At 32.2% G+C, this 21,683-nt stretch overlaps 1 protein-coding gene across 4 annotated transcripts; it reads right to left on the minus strand.

The window, feature by feature from the left end:
- Nucleotides 1-37: 37 nt before the first annotated feature.
- Nucleotides 38-21,471, minus strand: LOC134681354 (DNA repair protein RAD51 homolog 3-like). 4 transcript variants are annotated; one of them, XM_063540943.1, is made up of 9 exons: nt 21,388-21,422; nt 15,436-15,503; nt 7,190-7,322; nt 6,146-6,374; nt 5,510-5,676; nt 3,999-4,132; nt 2,736-2,867; nt 1,176-1,367; nt 38-517 (listed from the first exon to the last, which is right to left on the minus strand). In XM_063540943.1, the coding sequence occupies exons 3-9, from the start codon at nt 7,311-7,313 to the stop codon at nt 425-427; spliced, it is 1,071 nt and encodes a 356-aa protein (XP_063397013.1). In that variant the 5' UTR covers nt 7,314-7,322; nt 15,436-15,503; nt 21,388-21,422; the 3' UTR covers nt 38-424. The 4 variants fall into 4 exon arrangements, with proteins under 4 accessions (XP_063397013.1, XP_063397014.1, XP_063397012.1 ...); XM_063540944.1 differs by having other exon boundaries at nt 21,384-21,400; XM_063540942.1 differs by lacking the exons at nt 38-517; nt 1,176-1,367; nt 2,736-2,867; ... (2 more) ...; nt 6,146-6,374; nt 7,190-7,322 and adding an exon at nt 10,725-13,761 and having other exon boundaries at nt 21,388-21,471.
- Nucleotides 21,472-21,683: the final 212 nt, after the last annotated feature.

Genomic DNA, 21,683 nt, shown 5'->3' on the forward strand with positions numbered 1-21,683 from the left:
AGTCATAAGCACAGCACATCAAATAAACAATGTTTACAATGTGACTTAGTCATTAGCACAGAACATAAAATAAACAATGTTTACAATGTGACTTAGTCATAAGCACAGAACATAGTTCATTACTGAGCTTCCACCATTAAATAAACAATGTTTACAATGTGACTTAGTCATTAGCACAGAACATAGTTCATAACTGAGCTTACACTATAAAATAAACAATGTTTACAATGTGACTTAGTCATTAGCACAGTATATAGTTTATAACTGAACTTGCAATATATAAAACAGCATTTACACTGAGCCATAGTAAACTTTAGTTTCACAACTATTACAATCTCCTTTCTTTTGCCCAGTAGAGACACACCATCATAATACAGTGAGAAAGCTTTCCCATTCCAATTGAATCCACTAATTCTACTTCCTATCATGTGACCCTCTGTCGTTTAGTGGGCTGTTGGAGATTGTCTTCACTCTTATCGAAATCCTGACTTTCTACTATATCTCGAATTCCACCCATCTGTTAAAGGGAAAAAACACATTATGGTAATATAATTAATTTAATATTTTCTGAAATTTAGATTTTTCTTGTAAATACAATTCAATTATCAAATTTCATAAGATACCAATAACTCTTAAATCAACAAAGTCAGGTTTGTGGCTTGTTAATAATTCCCCTGTTTTAAGTTTTTCAGTTAAAAGAGTTGATGATTGATGGATGTTAAAAAGCATCACACAGTATATACCATGCTGACATGATCCTTGATACCAAATTTCAGCAGCCCTTGATTTACTAATTACTGTTCCAGAGAAGTGTTATACAATAAATACAGTTTACTGTAAATTCAGAAATTATTGCATGCATTTATTATTGCGTTTTTTTGTCATTTTAAGACTAAAATGCGATTTTAATTTTTTGATATTGAGAAAAATCCTGTTTAAATTCTATAAAAAAATTACATTATATTAATCCTGGCTCATTTTTCACAATAATACAAACATGGTTATAATTTCTGAATTTACAGTATTCAAAATCTTGAGGGCCCTTATGATTTATCAACCAACACAAATAAACAATGGTTTTATTTTCATTTATAAAGTTCATATAAATTTGTGTTTCTTATTTAAAAAAATACAGTTTGTAGGATTCATAATCTCAAAGATAACATCAGACTTACTGTGACTTGGTACGGGACTGTGGATTCTTTTTTGGATGGAGATTTATACAACCAAGCATATCTTTGTTGACCTTCCCAGTATAAAATGACCCTGACTGTACTAGCATGTCCCCAACTTTCTCCTAGAGCAGGAACTAACTGAGAACTCTCTCCGTGTTTGACTTTTGTAGTCATTTGGTTAGTCAGTACAACCTACAATAATAATAATGATGAATTATCTCCCCTGTTTCATAGTTGTCATGGTGTAAATTGTAATCATATAGGTGTTGACTTTAAATGAGAGCCTCCAATTATTTGGAATTTCTGTCTGTAAATCATTCTCAGTCTTTAGGTATGCAATGTTCAATCCTATTCAATGTTCAGTTTTAAAATTTATCACTGTTTGTTCAGTTTAAAACAAGAATGTGTCCATAGTACACAGATGCCCCACTCACACTATCATTTTACATGTTCAGTGGATCGTAATATTGGGGTCAATACTTTAATTTGCTATTTAAATTAGCAAGATCATATCATAGGGAACATGTGTACTAAGTTTCAAGTTGATTGGACTTCAACTTCATCAAAAACTTTAACCTGAAGCGGCACGAACAAACGAACGGATGAAAGAACGGAGGCACAGACCAGAAAACATAATGCCCCTCTACGATTGTAAGTGGGCATAAATTGTAAGTGGGTCATTAAAAGTATGAAAGTGATATTTGGATAAAAATTAATGTAACAGAAAACCCATGATTTTTTTTAATTCCTACAGTTTAAAAAAAAAGTTTTACATGTTGTTAATTTCTTCATTCATTTATATATGTCTCATTTAAACATAGACACTACTGAAGTCAAAATGTCTCATAGGATATTTTTTTCCTTGAATCACATTGTAAAGAGACAAATAAAATCTATTTCAAACCAAAGACGTCTCAAATTTCTCAAGCAAAGGTCAAGTTTATGATATAATCAATAATATTGTAGTGATCTGGCCTTTAAAATTTTCTTCTTTCAAATGCATATTTTAACACTACTATAAACATCCTTGCAATTCGCCGTTTTAGAATCTAATGCATTCTGGGTAATATTTTCAAAATTGTACACCGAAATGTCGTGATTGGTTGAAAACGTCCAAAACAATGAAAATTCAACCAATGTCGTGACGTTATTTTCATTTTGGGGTACGAACAATGAAACTACCCATCGTCCTTTAGATTCTGAAACGGTCAATTACCGACTGTAGACATTTACTTGGTATGACTGCCTGCTATGTAGCAAATACCTATTAGACTCAGACTGACAATGACTGAGAGGGAGATAAATTTCCTGCCTGAACCAAATACTGTAAATTCAGAAATTATTGCGAGGTGTTTATTTTTGCGAAAAATGCGACAGAGTTGTAAACGCAATAATTTAAACTCACATTTTGAAATATTTCATATGAATAAAACAGGATTTTTTCTCAAAATCGTAATAATTAAAATCACATTTAGGTGTGAAATGACAAAATCGCAATAATAAATGCATGCAATAATTATCTGAATTTACAGTACATTACATTTATAGTTGAAAACTTACAGCTATTTTATATTCTGTTGCCAGTTTAATAAAGCTCTGTGCCATTGATGTTAACAGTCTCGTCCTCAACGAAAAATCATCAAAGTCATGTCTGAAGTGGAAAGCTATACTGTCTACTACAACCAGCTTAATCTGTATACAATTAAAAAATAATTAAAAAAATCTCAAAACCTCAAAATAATTATTAACATTGTGTAGTGTGGATTCGTTATTTTTCGTGGGATATAAATTTTCCAAGTTTTTCTGAATATAAATAAGCCACAATTTAAATGTTCAAAAAAGTATCATTTTTCTTTTGGCTAGTATGCAGACTTTGGGAAATCCAAAAAATCAAATACTATTGAAGACACAACTTTTCCAAAATCTACAATATTTGGACCCACCAAAATAAAACAAATCCACACAATTTACTCATGATAATGTTAAAAGAACAATTTATAAAGATGGTAAAAAGCTGAAAATTCTAAAAACAATATTTGAAACCTCCCCATCTTAAAATGGTTCACAGTTTTTAGAGAAATTGGTATTGGTGTTGATATTTGATTGATTGATTGTTGTTTGCTTAATGTTAAGTGGCAATCTTGATCCATGACTATTCCTGTTCAGTTTAATCACAACTTGTAGACTCAAGGAACTAGTCAGCTAAATGTTTTAATTACGTTGTGTTGTTAAGGTAATATTAAGCTTCTCAGTGATCAAATTTGGTGTTTGTCAAACTGCTATGTAAACTGTGTAATTTTTTCTGATAAAAGGGTTGGTTCAAAGCTTTTGAAATTTTTATATTTTTGTTAAAGGGCCAAAGTAAATACTTGCTCAAAATTTTATGAAAATTAAACGAGCCAAATTACTTTTAGTGAAAGGGTTGGGTACCACCTTAAAGATCTCATGTTGACCTTACATGTCTGTTGGGTTCTTTATACTGTTCGGTAGCTATTTCATTAATGTGAATGAACCCCTACGTTACTTGTGATTTTTGGTTCTGTTTGGTTGCCAGGTTGCTGTCACTCTAACATATATCTCTTTTGTGTAACCTTTGTTTCATACACATGCCAGCCTGACGGGGACATCTTCCTCTATAAAAAGTATATAAGTCTTGCTGCTGTTGTTTGGTAAGACACATGATTTGGGTGTGGTTTTCAACCAAAGCAGAACATCTGACCTGTATTCAAATTGGTACATTGAGACCCCAATCTGGTTTCATACAAGTATAAAATGAAACCATAGAATGGTCTTTGATCTAAAACTTGAGAATGATAAACAAACCTTAGGATGATCCTTGATAAAATCTGGTAGTAGATGAACTGTAGCTAACAACTCCACATAGTCATGACATCTGTAGTAATGGATCCTGGATAATACTTTCTCTGTTGTAAACTCGGACATACTGGATTTAGTTTCTGTAAATTTAAAAACAGTTGTTTGAATAACCTTTTGACATTTTTACGGCCCCCTACATCTTGTTTAAATTTAATGCCCATTGTTTGTATACTATTCAAATTTGATTGAGCACTTGCACTTTACTGGAGTTGATACATTTGTAGTTTAAACATATAAGCTGCGACAGTTCTATAGAAATTGACCTTCCACAAGTGCACATATACATGTATAAGACTTTGATTAATTTTGGAACAATCAATTATGAGAAAAAATGTTAGAGTTTTGTTATATTTGTAGGGTTCTAATAATAATTCAATTGAATTTTTAAAACTGTTAGACTTTACGGAGAGTTTTTTTCAAACTGAAAAAGAGTAACAGCAGGGGTAGAATTAAAGCTGTTTTGTGTACTGGACAGCCAGACCAGTGGACTAAAATTTTTACTGCAGGTCCTGCAAAAATGACATTAATATTACAAACACTAAAATAAATGATAGATTTTTACTTTTATTCTCATGCTTTCTTTTAAATTTGCCTCGGACCATTGCATCGGACAAACCGAGATTGTGATGAAAACTAATTTTTCCTTTCAAACTTATCTGTACATAGCATCAACAAATTTCTACTTATCCACCGGACCAGCACTAATTTCGACCCCTGAACAGATGTAAAGATATTCAAAATCATTTGCATAAGATGAATATCTCTTTGACGCAGCTCATATTATATTTGCTAAATTTAAGCAAAACAAGTTTTAGTGAAACTTGTTATCAATTTATAATAATTTATTTCCATAAGAAAATACAGCTTTATAATATTGGAGTTATAAATATCCAATAGACAGTATACAGTGTAATATAACATTATACAAATCAATGAAAGAATTAAGTGGAGGATGACATCATTTATATAAGATGATACTATGGATTCATTATTTTTTCTATATGCTTGAAAAGCAGCATGGATGGATGGACATCATTTACCTGATGATTTTTCAATGTCCTGTTGCATTTGGAATCCATTTTTTTATATTCAAAGTGTTATATACTGTAAACAAACTTATTTTCTCAAGCGATTTATTTTCGCTACTTTCGAGAGTAAAAAAATAAAGCAAATATAAATTGTCGCGAATATGTAAAACTTTGATCTTTCCCTATTAAACTATATCCAGAAATTAGAAAATCGCAAAATTAAATAGCTGCGAAATAGACTAGAAAGAGTAAAACACGAAATAAAGTATCCGTGAAAAAAAGTTTGTTTACAGTAGTCTATCGTCTTTGCTTATAGTTGAAGGCTGTACGGTGACTCAAAGCTTTTAATTTGGTTGTCATTTGGTCTCTTGTGGGGAGTTGTCTCTTTGGCAATCATACCACATCTTCTTTTTTTATAACAATTCTGACCTTCATCTGATTCCATCTGAGAAATTTGTTGACAATGTTGTATGGTTGCCATGGTGATATCTACTAATCTCTCCACAATAAAACTCCCTTCTGTATCAATGTACACCACTTCACCATCCAAACCTCCAAAACATTCTGGTATCTGTACATCTACCGCTAGCTGCATGCTGGAATAACATACAAAAACTACAGGAGTTGAATTATAATATAACAAGAGGCTGTCAAAATGATAGCAAACCAGGTTTTCAAAATATTTATTTGTGTCATTTTATAGGCAATGAAGGGCCATAACTCCTGAAGGTCAAAAGTGAAAATCATCAGTATCTAACTTGATCTCAATTTTGTTATCAGCTTATACAACATTTTTATATTTGCAAAGTAATTATAGAATGGTTCACAAGTTATTGCTCTGAAACAACATTAAGTGCCATTTTCCAATCAAAAATGAAAATCATCAATATTGAAATTGACCTCCATTTTGTCAACAGTAACAACTTATTACAATATGAAAAGCGTTGGTTGAACAGTGTCTAGAGCACACTTGAATAAAACTTAAGTCCACAATTATACAAAGTGTGAAGATGACCAGTTTTGTATTGAAAAATATTTCCTGTCTAAGACTCTAAGTATAGTTACCACATTTGTGTCTTTCCTATCCCAGGAGCACCACAGAACTCTGTTATCTTACACAGTGGTACTCCCCCACCTAGCATGGCATCAATCTGCTCTGAGAACGTGATGATAGGTGGTAGTGTCTGCTCCTGTTGTAAGATATCAAATGCTGATTTTACTGTAGACTTCTTTGTAGTGTCATCGTTAACAAGTTTTATGATTTCCAAACATTCCTCCAAGCCTATGCCAGTTTCTACAAATAAAAAAGTCATTTTAGGCAAAGTTAAATATTCATTGCATAAAGAATAATCTTGAAGCCAATTGTAAAATTGTTACCTTCTTTTTTGAAGTCGATTGATTTCAAGAGGACCAATTATAATATCATTTTTATTTTAATCAATTGAAAGTTAGAGGTTTAAATTTTTTAAAATGAAAATATTTATTCCTACAGTTTTTTACTTTCAAACTTTAAAATACCACTCAGATGAGACTATTATAGACGAAACATGCATCTGTCATACAAAACTGCAAGACTATCTTTTAAACAGCATATAACATATCCCTTTCATTTAACAATGAAATATACCAAAACCTAGGCAATGATTGGAATTGGACATGTCTAATAGTCTATATGCATTAATATGTAGCTTCATAAGGGTGACTGCATACATGTGATGGACTGTGAAACTCAGATCAGGAGATTAGGACTCAGATCAGGAGTTTTTTTTATCGACATAAATATGTCGTCAATGTAACCGTATGATGTAGAAATTGTGTTTTTTCTACAAATTTCCATCAAATTGTAATATGTTTATAGTACCCTTATTGCCTTTCTATTTGAATGAAATAAAATATTAAGAAGAATCTGTTTCTTGTTTTGTTTTTGATAAATGATTGTTCACTGCTTGCAAATAAATCATTATATTTATTTATCTTATCTGTATAGTATTCATGTCTCCATCTCTTTAGGCACCCTGCACACCCTGTGTTCATCATAATTTGTTTATAGTTTGATGATTAACATTGCACTCCTATATTTAATCTGAGGCACTTTCTTCACTACATTACCTTTAGACAGACCAGAAGGCTTGATGTCTTTAAGATCTTCTACTGTTAAAAATCCTGCAGCACACAACTTTGTCTTATGAACAGGTGCTATGGGAAAGGTGCTCAAAGTTCTCTGAGACTGCATTTCTTATTACTGCAAAAAAAAAAATATAAATATTTACTGGGGATTCATTATTATTCTGTCTGTGGGATACCAATTTTTGTGAATTATGTGGATATTAAATGATAAATCTGTTTAAAATTTAATGAAGTGCAATTTTAAATTTAATTTTGAGTTCAGACTTTGGCAAAATCAGACAATCCAAAATATTGCATGGAAACATAATGTTTCATCCATCCATGTAAATTGGTATCCACAAAAATTAAATGAATCCACAATAAACTTAATTTTCCAAGTGAAGAAACTGAAAAGAGATTGGATAATGTGAGAAAAAAATGTTTATTGAAATAGTATACGGTCACCAGATAAAAAAAATGCACACTATAATTACTGAACTTGTTCTGAGTAGTCAAACTACTGTAAATTCAGAAATTATTGCGTGCATTTATTATTGCGATTTTGTCATTTTAAACTAAAATGCGATTTTAAATTTTGCGATGTTCAGAAAAATCCTGTCTAGTTCATACAAAAAATTTCAAAATTATTATTATTTATTGCGATCATAATACGGTTGCAGTTTTCGCAATAATAAAAACCTCGAAATAACTTCTAAATTTTCAGAACTGTATCAACACTGAGGTTGAGAGTTTGAATCCTGTACATGGCAGGTACACTTGACTCCAATCTTAATTGACTAGGATTGCCAGTTTATCTACCTAAGGCCTGTAGTTCTCTCCACACACTCTTGCCTCCTCCACCAAAAACAAAACTGACTACCACAGAACAAACGTGTTGAAAGTGGCATTAAACACCACAATAAATCATTTCCTGTACTGATTTTTATTGATATTCTTTACTGTATCTTTTGCTATTCAACTGATAAAGCAAGAGTTTAATTTAGTTTACACAGCTATACCAGGAGTGCATGATACAGTGTTAGTCGTCTTTTTACATCTTAAATTTCTTTTAACATGTTTAATTTACATGAATAAAATAGAATATTTTAAAGGCTAGAATAACGTCCTTGTACAAAAATTTGCATGATGATGATTCTAAGGAAGTATGTTGACTGGTAACTGGTTTACTATTCTTTTTGGACTTTTTACAAATTGTGACTTAGATGGAAAGTTTTCTCATTGGCACTCATACCACATCTTCTTATATCTATACAAGAAATTTATGTCTTTGCATGTTGCACAGTCTGCATAATAGTTGTTGTTGAAGACAGTAAATGTATGTTGATTTTTAGATGACTTTTGTGTAAATGATTTGCTGTCCCTTAGTCATATCAGCCAAATATATTCAAATCAACCAAAATAGAATGATCATGATGATTTCCAAAAAAAATTCCCAAGATATATAATCCTTAAACCAATGTATTAAACTGATATGTCAACAGGAGATGATGACTGTTTGTACATTTTTGTGTGAGGCAGACACTGGTCAGGCTGATGCATACAACGCCATCAGACTAGTGGACTCTTTATCTATTAATAACATGTGGTTTCTGTTTGTGCTGATACATTCAAAGCAGTTTGACTAATTGACAGGGACCCTACTTATATTATTTCTGTAAGCAGAAAAACCTCTATCAAAGAAATCCTGCTAACTAACAAATACAAATAAATGTCTCTGCTGTTCATTTAACAGTTTGGGATTCACTGGTGGGGTGTAATCATAAGTACATTTGTAATGTATACTGTAAGTTCAGAAATGAATGCCATTTTTTTTAAACGTTAAGGCGAATGAGTGAGTATGGCAATAATAAGAAGCCATATTTTGATATCTGAAACATGTACTGTACGCAACTTTTCCTAAAACTGCTATACTGCATATATAATTTTTTATCCCTCAGTATAACATTTGTATAATAACAAATAACATTTTAACAAATGACATTATAACAAATAACATTATAACAAACATGACAAATTAAAGAACCTTAGTGAGCAGGCTCACATACCCCACGTCCCCACATTGTCATTGGAGAAATTAAATAAGTGTAAGAAAAAAAAAAATATAAGAAAAATTTATTTCCTGCTAATATGCATATCTAAATAGTATGTCCTTATTATGTACAAAATTTCATGAAATTCTGTTGTGTGGTTTCAGAGGAGTTGAGATGACAAACTGTTGCAGAAGTACATTGAAGCAAATAAGTTCAAAGGGGCGTAACTCCTAGAAAAAAAATTGAATCGCAATTTCCCGTTGATATGCACAACTACATAGTACGTCCTTATTATCTGAAAAGGTTACGTGAAATTCTGTTGAGTGGTTTGAGAGGAGTTGCGATGACAAACTGTTGTAGTAGTACATTGAAGCAAATAAGTTCAAAGGGGCGTAACTCCTAGAAAAAAAATTGAATCGCAATTTTCCGTTGATATGCACAACTACATAGTATGTCCTTATTATCTGAAAAGGTTACGTGAAATTCTGTTGTGTGGTTTGAGAGGAGTTGCGATGACACGAAACAGGACTGACGGACGGACAGACGGGTCAAAAACAATATACCCTCCGCAACTCATTGCATGGGGTATAATAACATTATAACAAATTACATTATAACAAATAAAAACTAATTAGCCACAAATGAGGTAATTTCTTTACCAGTAACAAAACAAAAATAAAAAGATAATAACAATTTTAAGAAATGACAACTTCCAAAAATTTCAAAAGCAGATCAAAACATGAATATAAAATACATGAATAAAACTCATTGTTGCTTTGTCACAGGTTGCTTAATAATAACAGAACATGAATGTTTAATAACCTTTAACAATAATAAATAATTAAGAGTCCCATAAGAGCCTGAATCACTTACCAGTTCATCTACCTATTATAGTTTAAGTAGAAGACAAAATCTTGAAAATAAGTTAAAAGTTCTGGTTGTCATTTAAGTACAAGAACTTATAAAAATTGTCATCCAATATTTAAAAAGGATGTTCATATTTTTTGTAGATCTTCTAATTGCGTATCTTTTCTGTTGTTAAAAGTTTTTACCTATCTATTAATATGATTAAAGTTTTGTGATAATCTAGGTACTGCATTGATATAATAATTATTAAAGTGATAAAAACCACAATAGAGACCTTTTAATATTATGGTGTTTTAAATTCATGATGCAAAATTTTCATTAGCTTGACAAAACATAAGGAAAAGTGTTATTGCTGTTCTTCATTTTCAAGTTTAGGTTAAGACAAGAACATGAGTCCTAGATTGGAAAATATGGTATCCCCACTAAACAATCATTTCATTATATAGCAAAAGCTTAAAAAATTAATATCAATATTATGTCATGGTAATGTTCTATATTGTCATAGAAACTAAATAATAAATTAAACAACAATAAAACTTCTTCTTCTCACTGCTAAAAATGACCCAGGACTTGCCTTAAAAACATTACTGAGAACCGTGAAGTTATGTTGAAGGTTTCAGAGCAAAATGTTATACATCATTACGATAATAAAATAGCCTCCCTTTGCTAGATGACAACAATGCTACTATCACTTTTGAGAAGGGTAGGAGGGTCCTCATCCAGATATCCTAGGCTTAAAAAAATTAAATCCCAACATCCTGAAATTAGAAAAACAAATTCCTGGATCCCGGAAGGGTCAATCATGAAATCTGGAGCTTCAAAATGCATGATCCCGGAGTCCCAATAAAGGTACTATCCCCCCTCACTATTAGTGCAGTAAAAAATACAGATGGGATAACTCTGACAGGTTAACTAATATCAACAAAGAAATCTTCAAAAAACTGACAATAATTTGCCTGACAATCTAAAAAATAAAGTAAGAACAACATACATTTAGACAACCATGGACACTGTGTATCCCTCTATACCAGAACTACTGGTGGTGTACTGTATATTGAAACTTGTGTACTGGGAATTGAAATATTGCAATAGCCTAGGTAGACAACAACATTTCACTTTCAATTAGTGGATCTCAACTTTAATGATATAAGGAAGATTACCGATCTCGGAAAAGTTTCCAAATGAACATAATATTAAGGACTTTTCCATGATATTCAGTCGAAATATTTTTCGAAACTATTGCAAACTTATTTCATCAGTCATGTTAGTTAAAATTTTATCCATATCGATTGAAATTAGGCTAAACATGATGGGTGGTATTTGGGGACAATTTTTAACTAAAAAGGTTGAATCAACATACATGTGTGACTTGTATGAAAGGTTTAGATTTGAAAAAAAATTAGGATATATATGGTCATGGGTTGAAAAAATGACCCCTAAATAATAGCAGTACCTCAGATTGGGCAAGATGATCTAAAAACCTCAAACCAGTGCTTAATTTAAATTTATATAGTTATATGTCACTAATGACTTGTCTAAACTATAATAAATACTGTATGGTCAGAATCCTTAAGTAATAATAAAAAAAAACAGTTGCTTAAGTTAGTCTATACATAAAAAATCTACTTTTTTAAAGTTTAAATCCCATCAACATGATCAAGTTATAAATTTATGTACTCTGATGATACTCATCTTGATCGAGTTATATACTTTTCAATTAGTCCATCATTTAAATAATTTTCAATAAAAAAATCCAAAATCTATTTCTAAAAGTAACACAGCAGTCTTTGTCAATTAATTGTCACCCTCAGAGATCAATTTCACATGAAAAGCTTTATTCGGTACACGTTCATCTCCTTTTCCAAAATTTCTGAATTTCTGATCTTTTGGGCTAATCATTGTCACTAACAACAGTTTCGTTTGACTTTTATTGAAGCTATGAAACCCAATAACCTCACTCTTATTATACTTATAAACAAGTGGTTCAGAAAATGCCAGATGAACACACTTCTTCTTTGGATGCATAATTTGGATACCATCTTCCATCACCATGAACAGGTTACCATGGTGATCTATCGTAACAGCACTCAAACCATATGGGCTATATGACATGCTTTCTGTGCCATCCTCTTTTGAAACATAAAGCGTGTTATTAAACAATCCCCAAAATGTGTTGTTAGGTTGTGCAATGAAGGAATCAAATTGCAAGCGGAAATCCAATTCCTGAACACAGCAACCAAGAACATCAAACACAGTTAAGCAAATTTTCTCTGCATTTTTTTCAGTATATAGAAAAATCCTTTTGCTGTTAGAACCTAATATCACTTTATCAATGTAAGAAGTATAACCATAATTGTCAAGATTTATAGATCCCATCTTTTTCATTGTTGCTTTGCTTGCAAATAACATTTCCCTATTCAAGATTTTATGATAGACAATTACTACTCTATCTGAATTCTGAATAGATGATATACCGTATATCTTAGCATCATCATACATAATTCTATCAAGTGAAAAGAAACGGTACTGCTGCAAATATTTCATGTCTTCATCATATTTTACAAGCAGTAAGACTGTTTTGTAGTTTCCATTGATCACCAATCTAAGTTTCCCTGCTACGAGTATATAATTATCATCTGTCACCGTGGCACATTGCACGTCTAAAGACATATCATCTACTCTTTCATTTTCTGCAAAGAAGTCTTTAGGATCTATCCATTTTTCTTTTCCTAATGTGAGATTAGGAAAATCTTTGCTTTCAGTTCTAGGTAAGCTCTCATTATGATTAATCAAACCTTCTACGCTTAATGGATTAGTAACCTTTTCATAGTTGACAGACAAGTATCCTAGTGATTTGATAGCCTCTATTTCATGACTTGCTTCATGCAATTCAATATTAACTTTTGAGTTAGGTGCTATTTTCTGCAGCCTTTTCAGTCTTTCTTTTTGTTTTTCCGACTGATTTTGTACAAATGAGTATATCTGACTTTCAGAACCATTGGCGGTTACAAACTCTAAGGCAGTCTGATCAGCTTGAACTTCCTTCTCCATATTCATCAACTCTTGTTTCTCCTTTTCTGACTCTTCCTTTCCATCTTTATCAACATCTGCAAGTTCACTCAACAAATCTTTTTCTAAATCATCTATATGCATAATAAACTTAGACTTGATATTGGAAACTGCCTTCTTTATTTTCTTTATTTGATTTTTTAACTCTTCTTTTGACACCTTTTTTTCCTCAATAAATTTTTCACTGACTTTTGCCATTTCTTTCAAATCATGGCCTAATTTTTTGAGCCAATCAGATTGCTTGATTCCCTTTGCTGCCCTGTTTAGATGACAGACATTTTTACAAGACTTATGACTAGTTTGGAAGCATTGACGACAACAGATCACATCATGATCTTTGCAGACGACATCTTGCTGTAGGTCGTGATGCCATTTGCAATTAGATGTGGACAACATTTCATAATATTCAGGGGATATTTGTTCCGTCATGTCTATAACATGATGGCTTCTTGTAAGTTTAATTACTTGGTGATCTTCCAAACATTTACTACACAAACCCTCTTCACAATCACTGCACCAACTTGTGGACTTGGATTCCACATCCCGTCTGCTGCATGGATTACAATGCATCGTAAAATCTTCCGCTTCCTGAAACACCAAGTTTATTTTTTTTATTGTCATCTGGTATTATAGTAATTTTGCAAGTTGGTTTAGAACATTTCTAAAGGTCACAGGTAATTATAAGTGAGCATCAGTTTAGGAGGTTGTTTGCCATACCCCAAAGGTCAAAGATGACATTTTACCGTTTCGGTGCCACACTGATAGAACTATTATGTTTCAATTTTGGACTGTAAATCATTATGGTTTTCTATATCTTGTTTAAAGTTCTCTTCCTCTATTATATTATCTAAGTATGCAAGTTGTTTTTTAAAGAATAAGTTATAGTCGATCGGCGTAAACAACTTCATCAAACAATTGGTCCTTCTGTAGCATAATGATGATATAAGCATTGTGATATAGGAAATTCCATACCTATATACTTGTAGTCATAGTGCCGACAGTTACTTTCTTAAGGCCACAAAGTTCTGGAACTATGTATGAAGATCCAAGATTTTGTTAAAGGGGGGCCCTGGCAAGCCAATGTTTGGAGTGACACTTGTAACAAATAGACTCAATGCATTTATTATATATATAGCTCCATATGGACCCTCCCCCTTAAAAAAAAATATGCCTCTGTCTAGTCCCAAATATATATATATGAACTGATGAGAAAAGGTAACAACTGATCACCAAAGTCTTTATTATTGTACAGCCTAGGTGGCATAGTGCAAGGCGATTAAGTGCCACGATATCTCAGTAGCACAAGTTCAAGTCCAAACCAGGAAAAACTAACTTTGCAACCGCAAATTTACAGATTTAACATTCTGGGCTGATATATAATTAGACAAATTATATTCCCAATGTGTTCTCAGCCTTGTATCACCATTACTAGTGATCTGATGGATAAAATCTGCCATAGAGTTGTCACTAGTTTAGGCGTACTTATATATATATATTATAAATATTAACCCAACAATGTTAGAACTGTAAATTTGCTGATGCAAGTTTTTGTACTTTCCTGGCCATGATTCCATCTCGTGTTTATACTAAGATATTGTGGCACCAAATCACCTTGCACTATGCCCTATGCCCTAGATCACTTGAACACATAGGCTCTACAATAATAAAGCCTTCTGTGGCCTTGGGTTACCTTTCCTCGTCAGTTTTAATCTAGCATTGTAACACAGTACATGATATATAAAGCATGAATATGGATTTTTTACAGATCAGCTGAATTATCTATCGTAGAGGATATTACAAATTAATGTAGGATGCAGTCATAGCAATGATCATAATATAAGTATGTCTAAAACTAGTGACAACTCACAGACAGATTTTATCCATTGGGTCACCAGTGATGTTGACACAAGGCTGAAAACACATTCTGTTATTAAAATTGTTTAAATAACAGCCCAACAATGTTAAATCTGTAAATTTGTGGAAGAAAATTTTCTTTTCTTCCCTGGTTAGGATGCAAACTGAGATATCTTGGCATGAAAATGCCTTGCACTATGCGGGACGCGCTAGACCACTCCACCACCTAGGCTCTACAATAATAAAGCTTACTGTGGCTAGGTGCTACCTTTCCTTAACAGTTTTTATCTAGATTTATAACACTATACATTATATATAAGCCATGCAGATGGGATTTTTACAGATCAGCTGAATTATCTTCAAACATTAAAGGGATTATATTTGTTAGTCTAAAAACCAATATTTTACCTTTTGGAATGTTGGACGGTCTTAAAAAATCTTTATACTTCTTTTTTCTGTAATCCTACCTTTTACATCTGAAATATATATTTAATTATATAAATATTATAAATATTAAAGAATGTTGTTGAAAGAAGTACACATAAGACTGCAAAGGTCGAATGAAGTAAATAAAAATATAACATAATAATAATTGTTACACATAATATAATCAAACATAATAGGATTAAACAAAATTGTATGTCAAATGTCTGTGTCTAAATCTTGATATCAAGTTAAACAGTAGGTATTATCAACACTAACTATTACAAAAAAGATAGCAAACTTCAATCTAATGTACTGTGTTGCGAACAAGGCTATCTATACAAATTCATTGCGCCCTTCAAAACATTATAATACAGAATAAACATGGAACTTATTAAAAATTTCAAGCACAAGAAATTATGCAAATTCAGAGTTCAAATGAACACATATATACTAGGATGGTTTTCTCTAAAATATATTTAGAATACCGCTATATATATGCAGCCGTATGACCATTTTCATAAAAAAATATATATTTGGAATTTTTCTCATATAAATATGTTCCGGACCATATGAGTATTTGGACCATACGGGTATGGTCATGACCATATGGGTATATACTCATATGGTCCGACCGTACGTGTATGGTCGGGATAATTAACACTCTGTTACAGTTTACTTTAAATTCATCTCAACTCTTCATATGGTATGACTGTTCATTAAAAAGACGCTATCATATAGGTAATTTTATATTAATTTATATAATCATAACAAAAAGATTAGCTAAAACAGTTTCAAATATTTCTAGTTAATTTTGTTAACTAGTCAAAACTATAATAAACACATTTTTTACCAATGGTCATTGCTGATGGTCATTACCGATGGTTATTACCGATTTGTTATAACGAGTGAATGGCAATATGTTGACTTAAAAAAATATTTCTAAAAATTTCTTAATAAACTGTTACACAAGAAGTCAATTGAAAGTAACACATTTTATTTAAGTTGTCTTGTGAATATGGGGTATTGCAGTCGTGTTACGATATTTGAGATCTAGAGCTACTTAAAACATCGTAGATATATCGGAATGGCCCAAGACCTCGGTATCACTGTACGCAGCTGCAAAAAGGCTAACTTTTCATTCGTAAACAAAAGATGTAAATGTAAAGGATCGTGCACAACAAGGACTACTAAATGAAAAAAAGCTATGATACCGTGTGGAAGTAACTGTCACCTCAATCCTACATGCAAGAATGTAATTAGCGATAACACTAATTAGGGTATCAATATTTAATTTTTATGTAGTCTTTGAATTATAAAATTAATACATTGTCATGTAACCATCATTGCTTTTTTAGATAGTTTTTGTATTGAAACGTTTATAATGTAATTTGAAAAAAAATACCTATATGGTCCAAATAATCATATGGTCAGGCCCGTTAATAACCAAACGAGTATTATAACAACAACAACAACAAAAACAATACTTTATTTTAAGAGGGTTACACAGTTAGCTATATAACTAATCTTCCCTGAGGCCCTCGTAATGAAAAATCAAACAAAACACAAACATATACTAGTACATTGCATACATACATTAGCATAAAAAGTCAAGTGTGATAATAATGTTCAATACAACTTGATAAAATGTGATGAAAAAATAAACATGATGACATGATCAGTTTTTAATATTATTTATACAGCTAGGTTGATTTCAATAAATGATCTGTTATTTTGTATTTGAAAGAATTAATATTTGTAATATTTCTTAACGGTATTGGCAAATTATTCCACAAGAATGGTCCAGAATACATAAAAGATTTTTTGAATAATTCTGTTTTTGGTTTAGGGAGTATGAGGTTTCCTTGAACAGCATTTCTCAAGGGGTACGGATTTCTGTCTGAAACATAATGAAACTTGTTAGTAAGATATGATGGGGCATCATTATTAATGCACTTAAATGTCATCACTAACTTATGATATTTTATTCTCTGTTCAACTGTCATCCAGTTTAAGTGTTTGAATAAGGGTGCAGAAGGAGCGAATGGGTCTGTTTCGCGTATGGTCAGACCATATAAGTATACGCATATGGTCCAAATACTAATATGGTCCGGAACAAATACATGTTTGTGCAGACCATAATGACTAAGTATTAGTATTTCATACAAAATATATATTGTGACTTTATTTCCTGTTACCTTTTTTCCTGTGACTTTTTTTCACAATTTTTTTTCCTGTTACTTTTTTTCCTACATTCACACGAACAAGGATAAAACTTAATGCCCCCTCTTCTGTGACAGTGGCATAAAAATCCACATTAAGGTATTTCAACACAAAGGGAAGTTTTTAACGACCTTAACTGGCTATACAGACTTTGCAGTCAGCTTAAGGTATTTCAGGGGCATGTACCCCCATCTTGCATTGTACCATAACAGTAAATAATTGGTCTAGTTCTTTGCCCAAATCTACAAATTTGGAGACAGATTTGCAATTTATTGGTTACACTGTTTATTTATATAAAGACTTCTTATACTATCTATTATAATTTTTAAGATATAAGGCAGAATGGCAAAAATTTGGAAAAATTTGTCATGAAAGGACAACAAATCTAATAAGGCAGAAGAGAAGGTTTGATTCCATTTAAACGTTTTATCCCTCTGCAAATGTTTGCACCTGTCCTAAGTCATGAATCTGATGTACAGTAGTTGTCGTTTGTTTATGTTATATATACGTGTTTCTCGTTTTGTTTATATAGATTAGACCGTTGGTTTTCCCGTTTGAATGGTTTTACACTAGTAATTTTGGGGCCCTTTATAGCTTGTTGTTCGGTGTGAGCCAAGGCTCTGTGTTGAAGGCCGTACTTTAACCTATAAGTAAGTAAGTAAGTAAGTAAATTATTTATTATAGTGACATGTGTTTTTCACAAAATATTATATAATACAGTGATATATAAAAACAATAATAAGAACACCCGACCCTTTGGGTATTTAAGTCACTTTAAACATAAATTTCAATGGTACGACGAACAAAAATAAATAAAATGTTATAATGGTTTACTTTTTAAATTGTTATTTGGATGGAGAGTTGTCTCATTGGCACTCACACCACATCTTCCTATATCTATGTAATGTGTGGTTCCAGTTACATTGAAAATAAACGTAAGGTGTAGGTAGGTAAGGATATTTTTTCATTTTATGTTATTTTTTTACATTGATTCTATGGGAGCAACATTCTGACTTTAACAGTGCTTATTTGGAAAATGACAAAAAAATCTTGAGGGTAGGCTATTATTACGACTAAAAAGTAGGGTAGGTAGGGTAACTGGAACCACACATATATTTTTATTTGGCCTTATATAAATATATTGTATGCTGAATTAATTTCTATATATATATAACCCCTTGATACCCTTGTCAGGTTCGGGTTGTAGTGTACAATGAAGGGAGGGGTTGTAGGAGGGGTACTGATCCCGAAATCCTGGGGTAAAAAACTCCTGATCTGAAATCCAAGGCTTAAAAACACAAAATCCTTAGGTCTGGAAATTCGAGAGAAAAAAAATTCCCCGGATCCCGAAATCCCAGTCTTATAAACACCCGATCCAGGAGTCCCGATAAAGGTCCTATCCCCCTCAATGAAGGTGGGTATGTAAAATCCTGATCATTGCCGACTTATCATCAGACAGTCCTTTTCAAAAATCATTTATTTCTTCAAAATTATGGCCTTATTTAGTTATTTTCTTTTACTTAATACATAGTGATGTAACAGGTCGCTCATTTATAGACAGGCCAAAATTCCAGTTGTCTCCATAGAATAGAATAGAATAGAATATTTTTTGTAACGGAGGGGGTCCGTGACAACACCTTCCGGGACGTGTAGCGGCCAGTACTTCGCCCCTATTCGACCATTGGGATACCTGATATCAGATTATGGTTGAACAAAAGACAATGAATCAAACGAAACTATATTTTATCATCCGTATAAAGACATCATTCGTAAATATAGCTCAACATGCAGACTTTTTATACCTTCAGGTATTTCACATCCAATTTTTTATGGAAATATTCTTTATAAAGCACAAAGGTGTCAGTATTCACCTCAGAAACTTACAAAACCTTTAAATAGACTGATTAAGAAGGGATATAATTACGATACTGTTGTCAAGTCATTAAAGATTGCATATTTTGGCGTTAATATTGAGTCACTGATAAGGTCTTTGCGTCGGAACTAAAGACATTTATTCTAAAAACAGTTGTTGGCATGACACGGGTTATGTTCTTCTCATATATATGTTATGATGGTATGATACTAAACCCCTAACGGGAAGGATTGTGCCTGATGTTCATATGATGAAATCATTATCTTTCAGTCAGTTTAATTGAAGTCTGGAGCTGGCATGTCAGTTAACTGCTAGTAGTCTGTTGTTATTTATGTATTATTGTCATTTTGTTTATTTTCTTTGGTTACATCTTCTGACATCAGACTCGGACTTCTCTTGAACTGAATTTTAATGTGCGTATTGTTATGCGTTTATTTTTCTACATTGGTTAGAGGTATAGGGGGAGGGTTGAGATCTCACAAACATGTTTAACCCCGCCGCATTTTTGCGCCTGTCCCAAGTCAGGAGCCTCTGGCCTTTGTTAGTCTTGTATTATTTTTATATTAGTTTCTTGTGTACAATTTGGAAATTAGTATGGCGTTCATTATCACTGAACTAGTATATATTTGTTTAGGGGCCAGCTGAAGGACGCCTCCGGGTGCGGGAATTTCTCGCTACATTGAAGACCTGTTGGTGACCTTCTGCTGTTGTTTTTTATTTGGTTGGGTTGTTGTCTCTTTGACACATTCCCCATTTCCATTCTCAATTTTATTTATTCACAAATGTACAATAATTGCATGTATTAAACAAAGTCGGATATAAACAGGAGTCAGAAAACTTTCTAAACTGAAGTTCAAAAATATAGTAATTTCAAATGTAAATTGAAAGTAAAGTGTTCCTAGAGTTAGTCTTAACAGTAAAGTAAATTTGCTTCGCGTTGTGTTTTATAGTATTGAAATTTGCACCATCAAGGGGTGGCTAACTCTGGCGAACTGCCTCGAAGTGGTGGCTAACTCTAAACTCAAGTAAACTAATCAGTCCGGCGAGTATTTGGCGGCCTGTGCAAGGCTGACTCCGACTGAATTTCAAATAATATTCTAAACTTGTCATTAAACAGGGTAACTTTAACTAAAACGGTACTTAGAAAAGTTGAATAAATAAATATTCATAAAACATTATAAAAACATCGAAAGTTAAATACTAAATTAAAACAGTTAAATTAACAATCCTTACTTTTATCTTACTGTGTTAAAATAAAATTAAACTTAAAATAAACATTTAAATACTAAATTATTAATCTGTCCAAATTAAGGGGAATTAACATAGGTACATCAAGGCACATCTATTACATTTTATTTCCCAAATTACAGGGCCCATAAAGGCATAAAATCAGATACAATTGATTTACATAGCCATAGAAGGTGTTTTTTTTTTATTTAGACGGTAGTTGCCTTTGGTCCGATATGTCATGCACCACTGACGGCTACTGACCCTCGTCCCTCAGGTGACCTTAAAACCTGAAATATGAGTGTTTATAGTTGATCATTGGGCAAGTTAGCAGCAGAACCTTAGCAGTTTGGTACTCTGTACTCATGATATTTTTTTGAAATTTTTCGGACTGCAAATTTCAAAAATATCACAAGGATTTAAAGGTTTCGGTTCTACAGCTAGGGGCGAGTATAAAGTGGGGCGACTTCACCTAACTTCCACGAGAATCCTCCACACAACTGCACAAAGTAAACAGAAAATGTAAAATTGAAACAACTTAAATATTAGCTTAAATCGAAATGTGGATATAAACTGCACGACAACAAACTATTAAAGGTATTTCTCTTACATACAGATAACGTATATATTATATATGCTGTTTACGTCCACAGGGTTTATTTTTGTTCAGAAATTCTGGTCCGCTGGACGAATTTCCCGCTTTTAGATACGTCACCAAAACTAGTGCCCCAAACCACTTGTCAATACTTTTGAGACAAGTAGAGTCAAAAAGAGACAAGAAGAAAAAATATAGCGACAATATTTTTTTTCTCATATATTTTTGATCGTGTTCCATAACTAATTAGATATTTTCAAGCTGGAATATTTTATCTATCCCAACAGCACGTCCCAGTCCTGTTTTATATTATGA

This window comes from Mytilus trossulus, chromosome 8 (genome assembly GCF_036588685.1).
Source record: "Mytilus trossulus isolate FHL-02 chromosome 8, PNRI_Mtr1.1.1.hap1, whole genome shotgun sequence".
Classification (NCBI taxonomy): Eukaryota; Metazoa; Mollusca; class Bivalvia; order Mytilida; family Mytilidae; genus Mytilus; species Mytilus trossulus.

What these genes read in the sequence shown, in the direction of transcription:
- LOC134681354 (XM_063540942.1), bottom strand. Translation starts at nt 13,743, where the DNA reads ATGCATTGTAATCCATGCAGCAGACGGGATGTGGAATCCAAGTCCACA.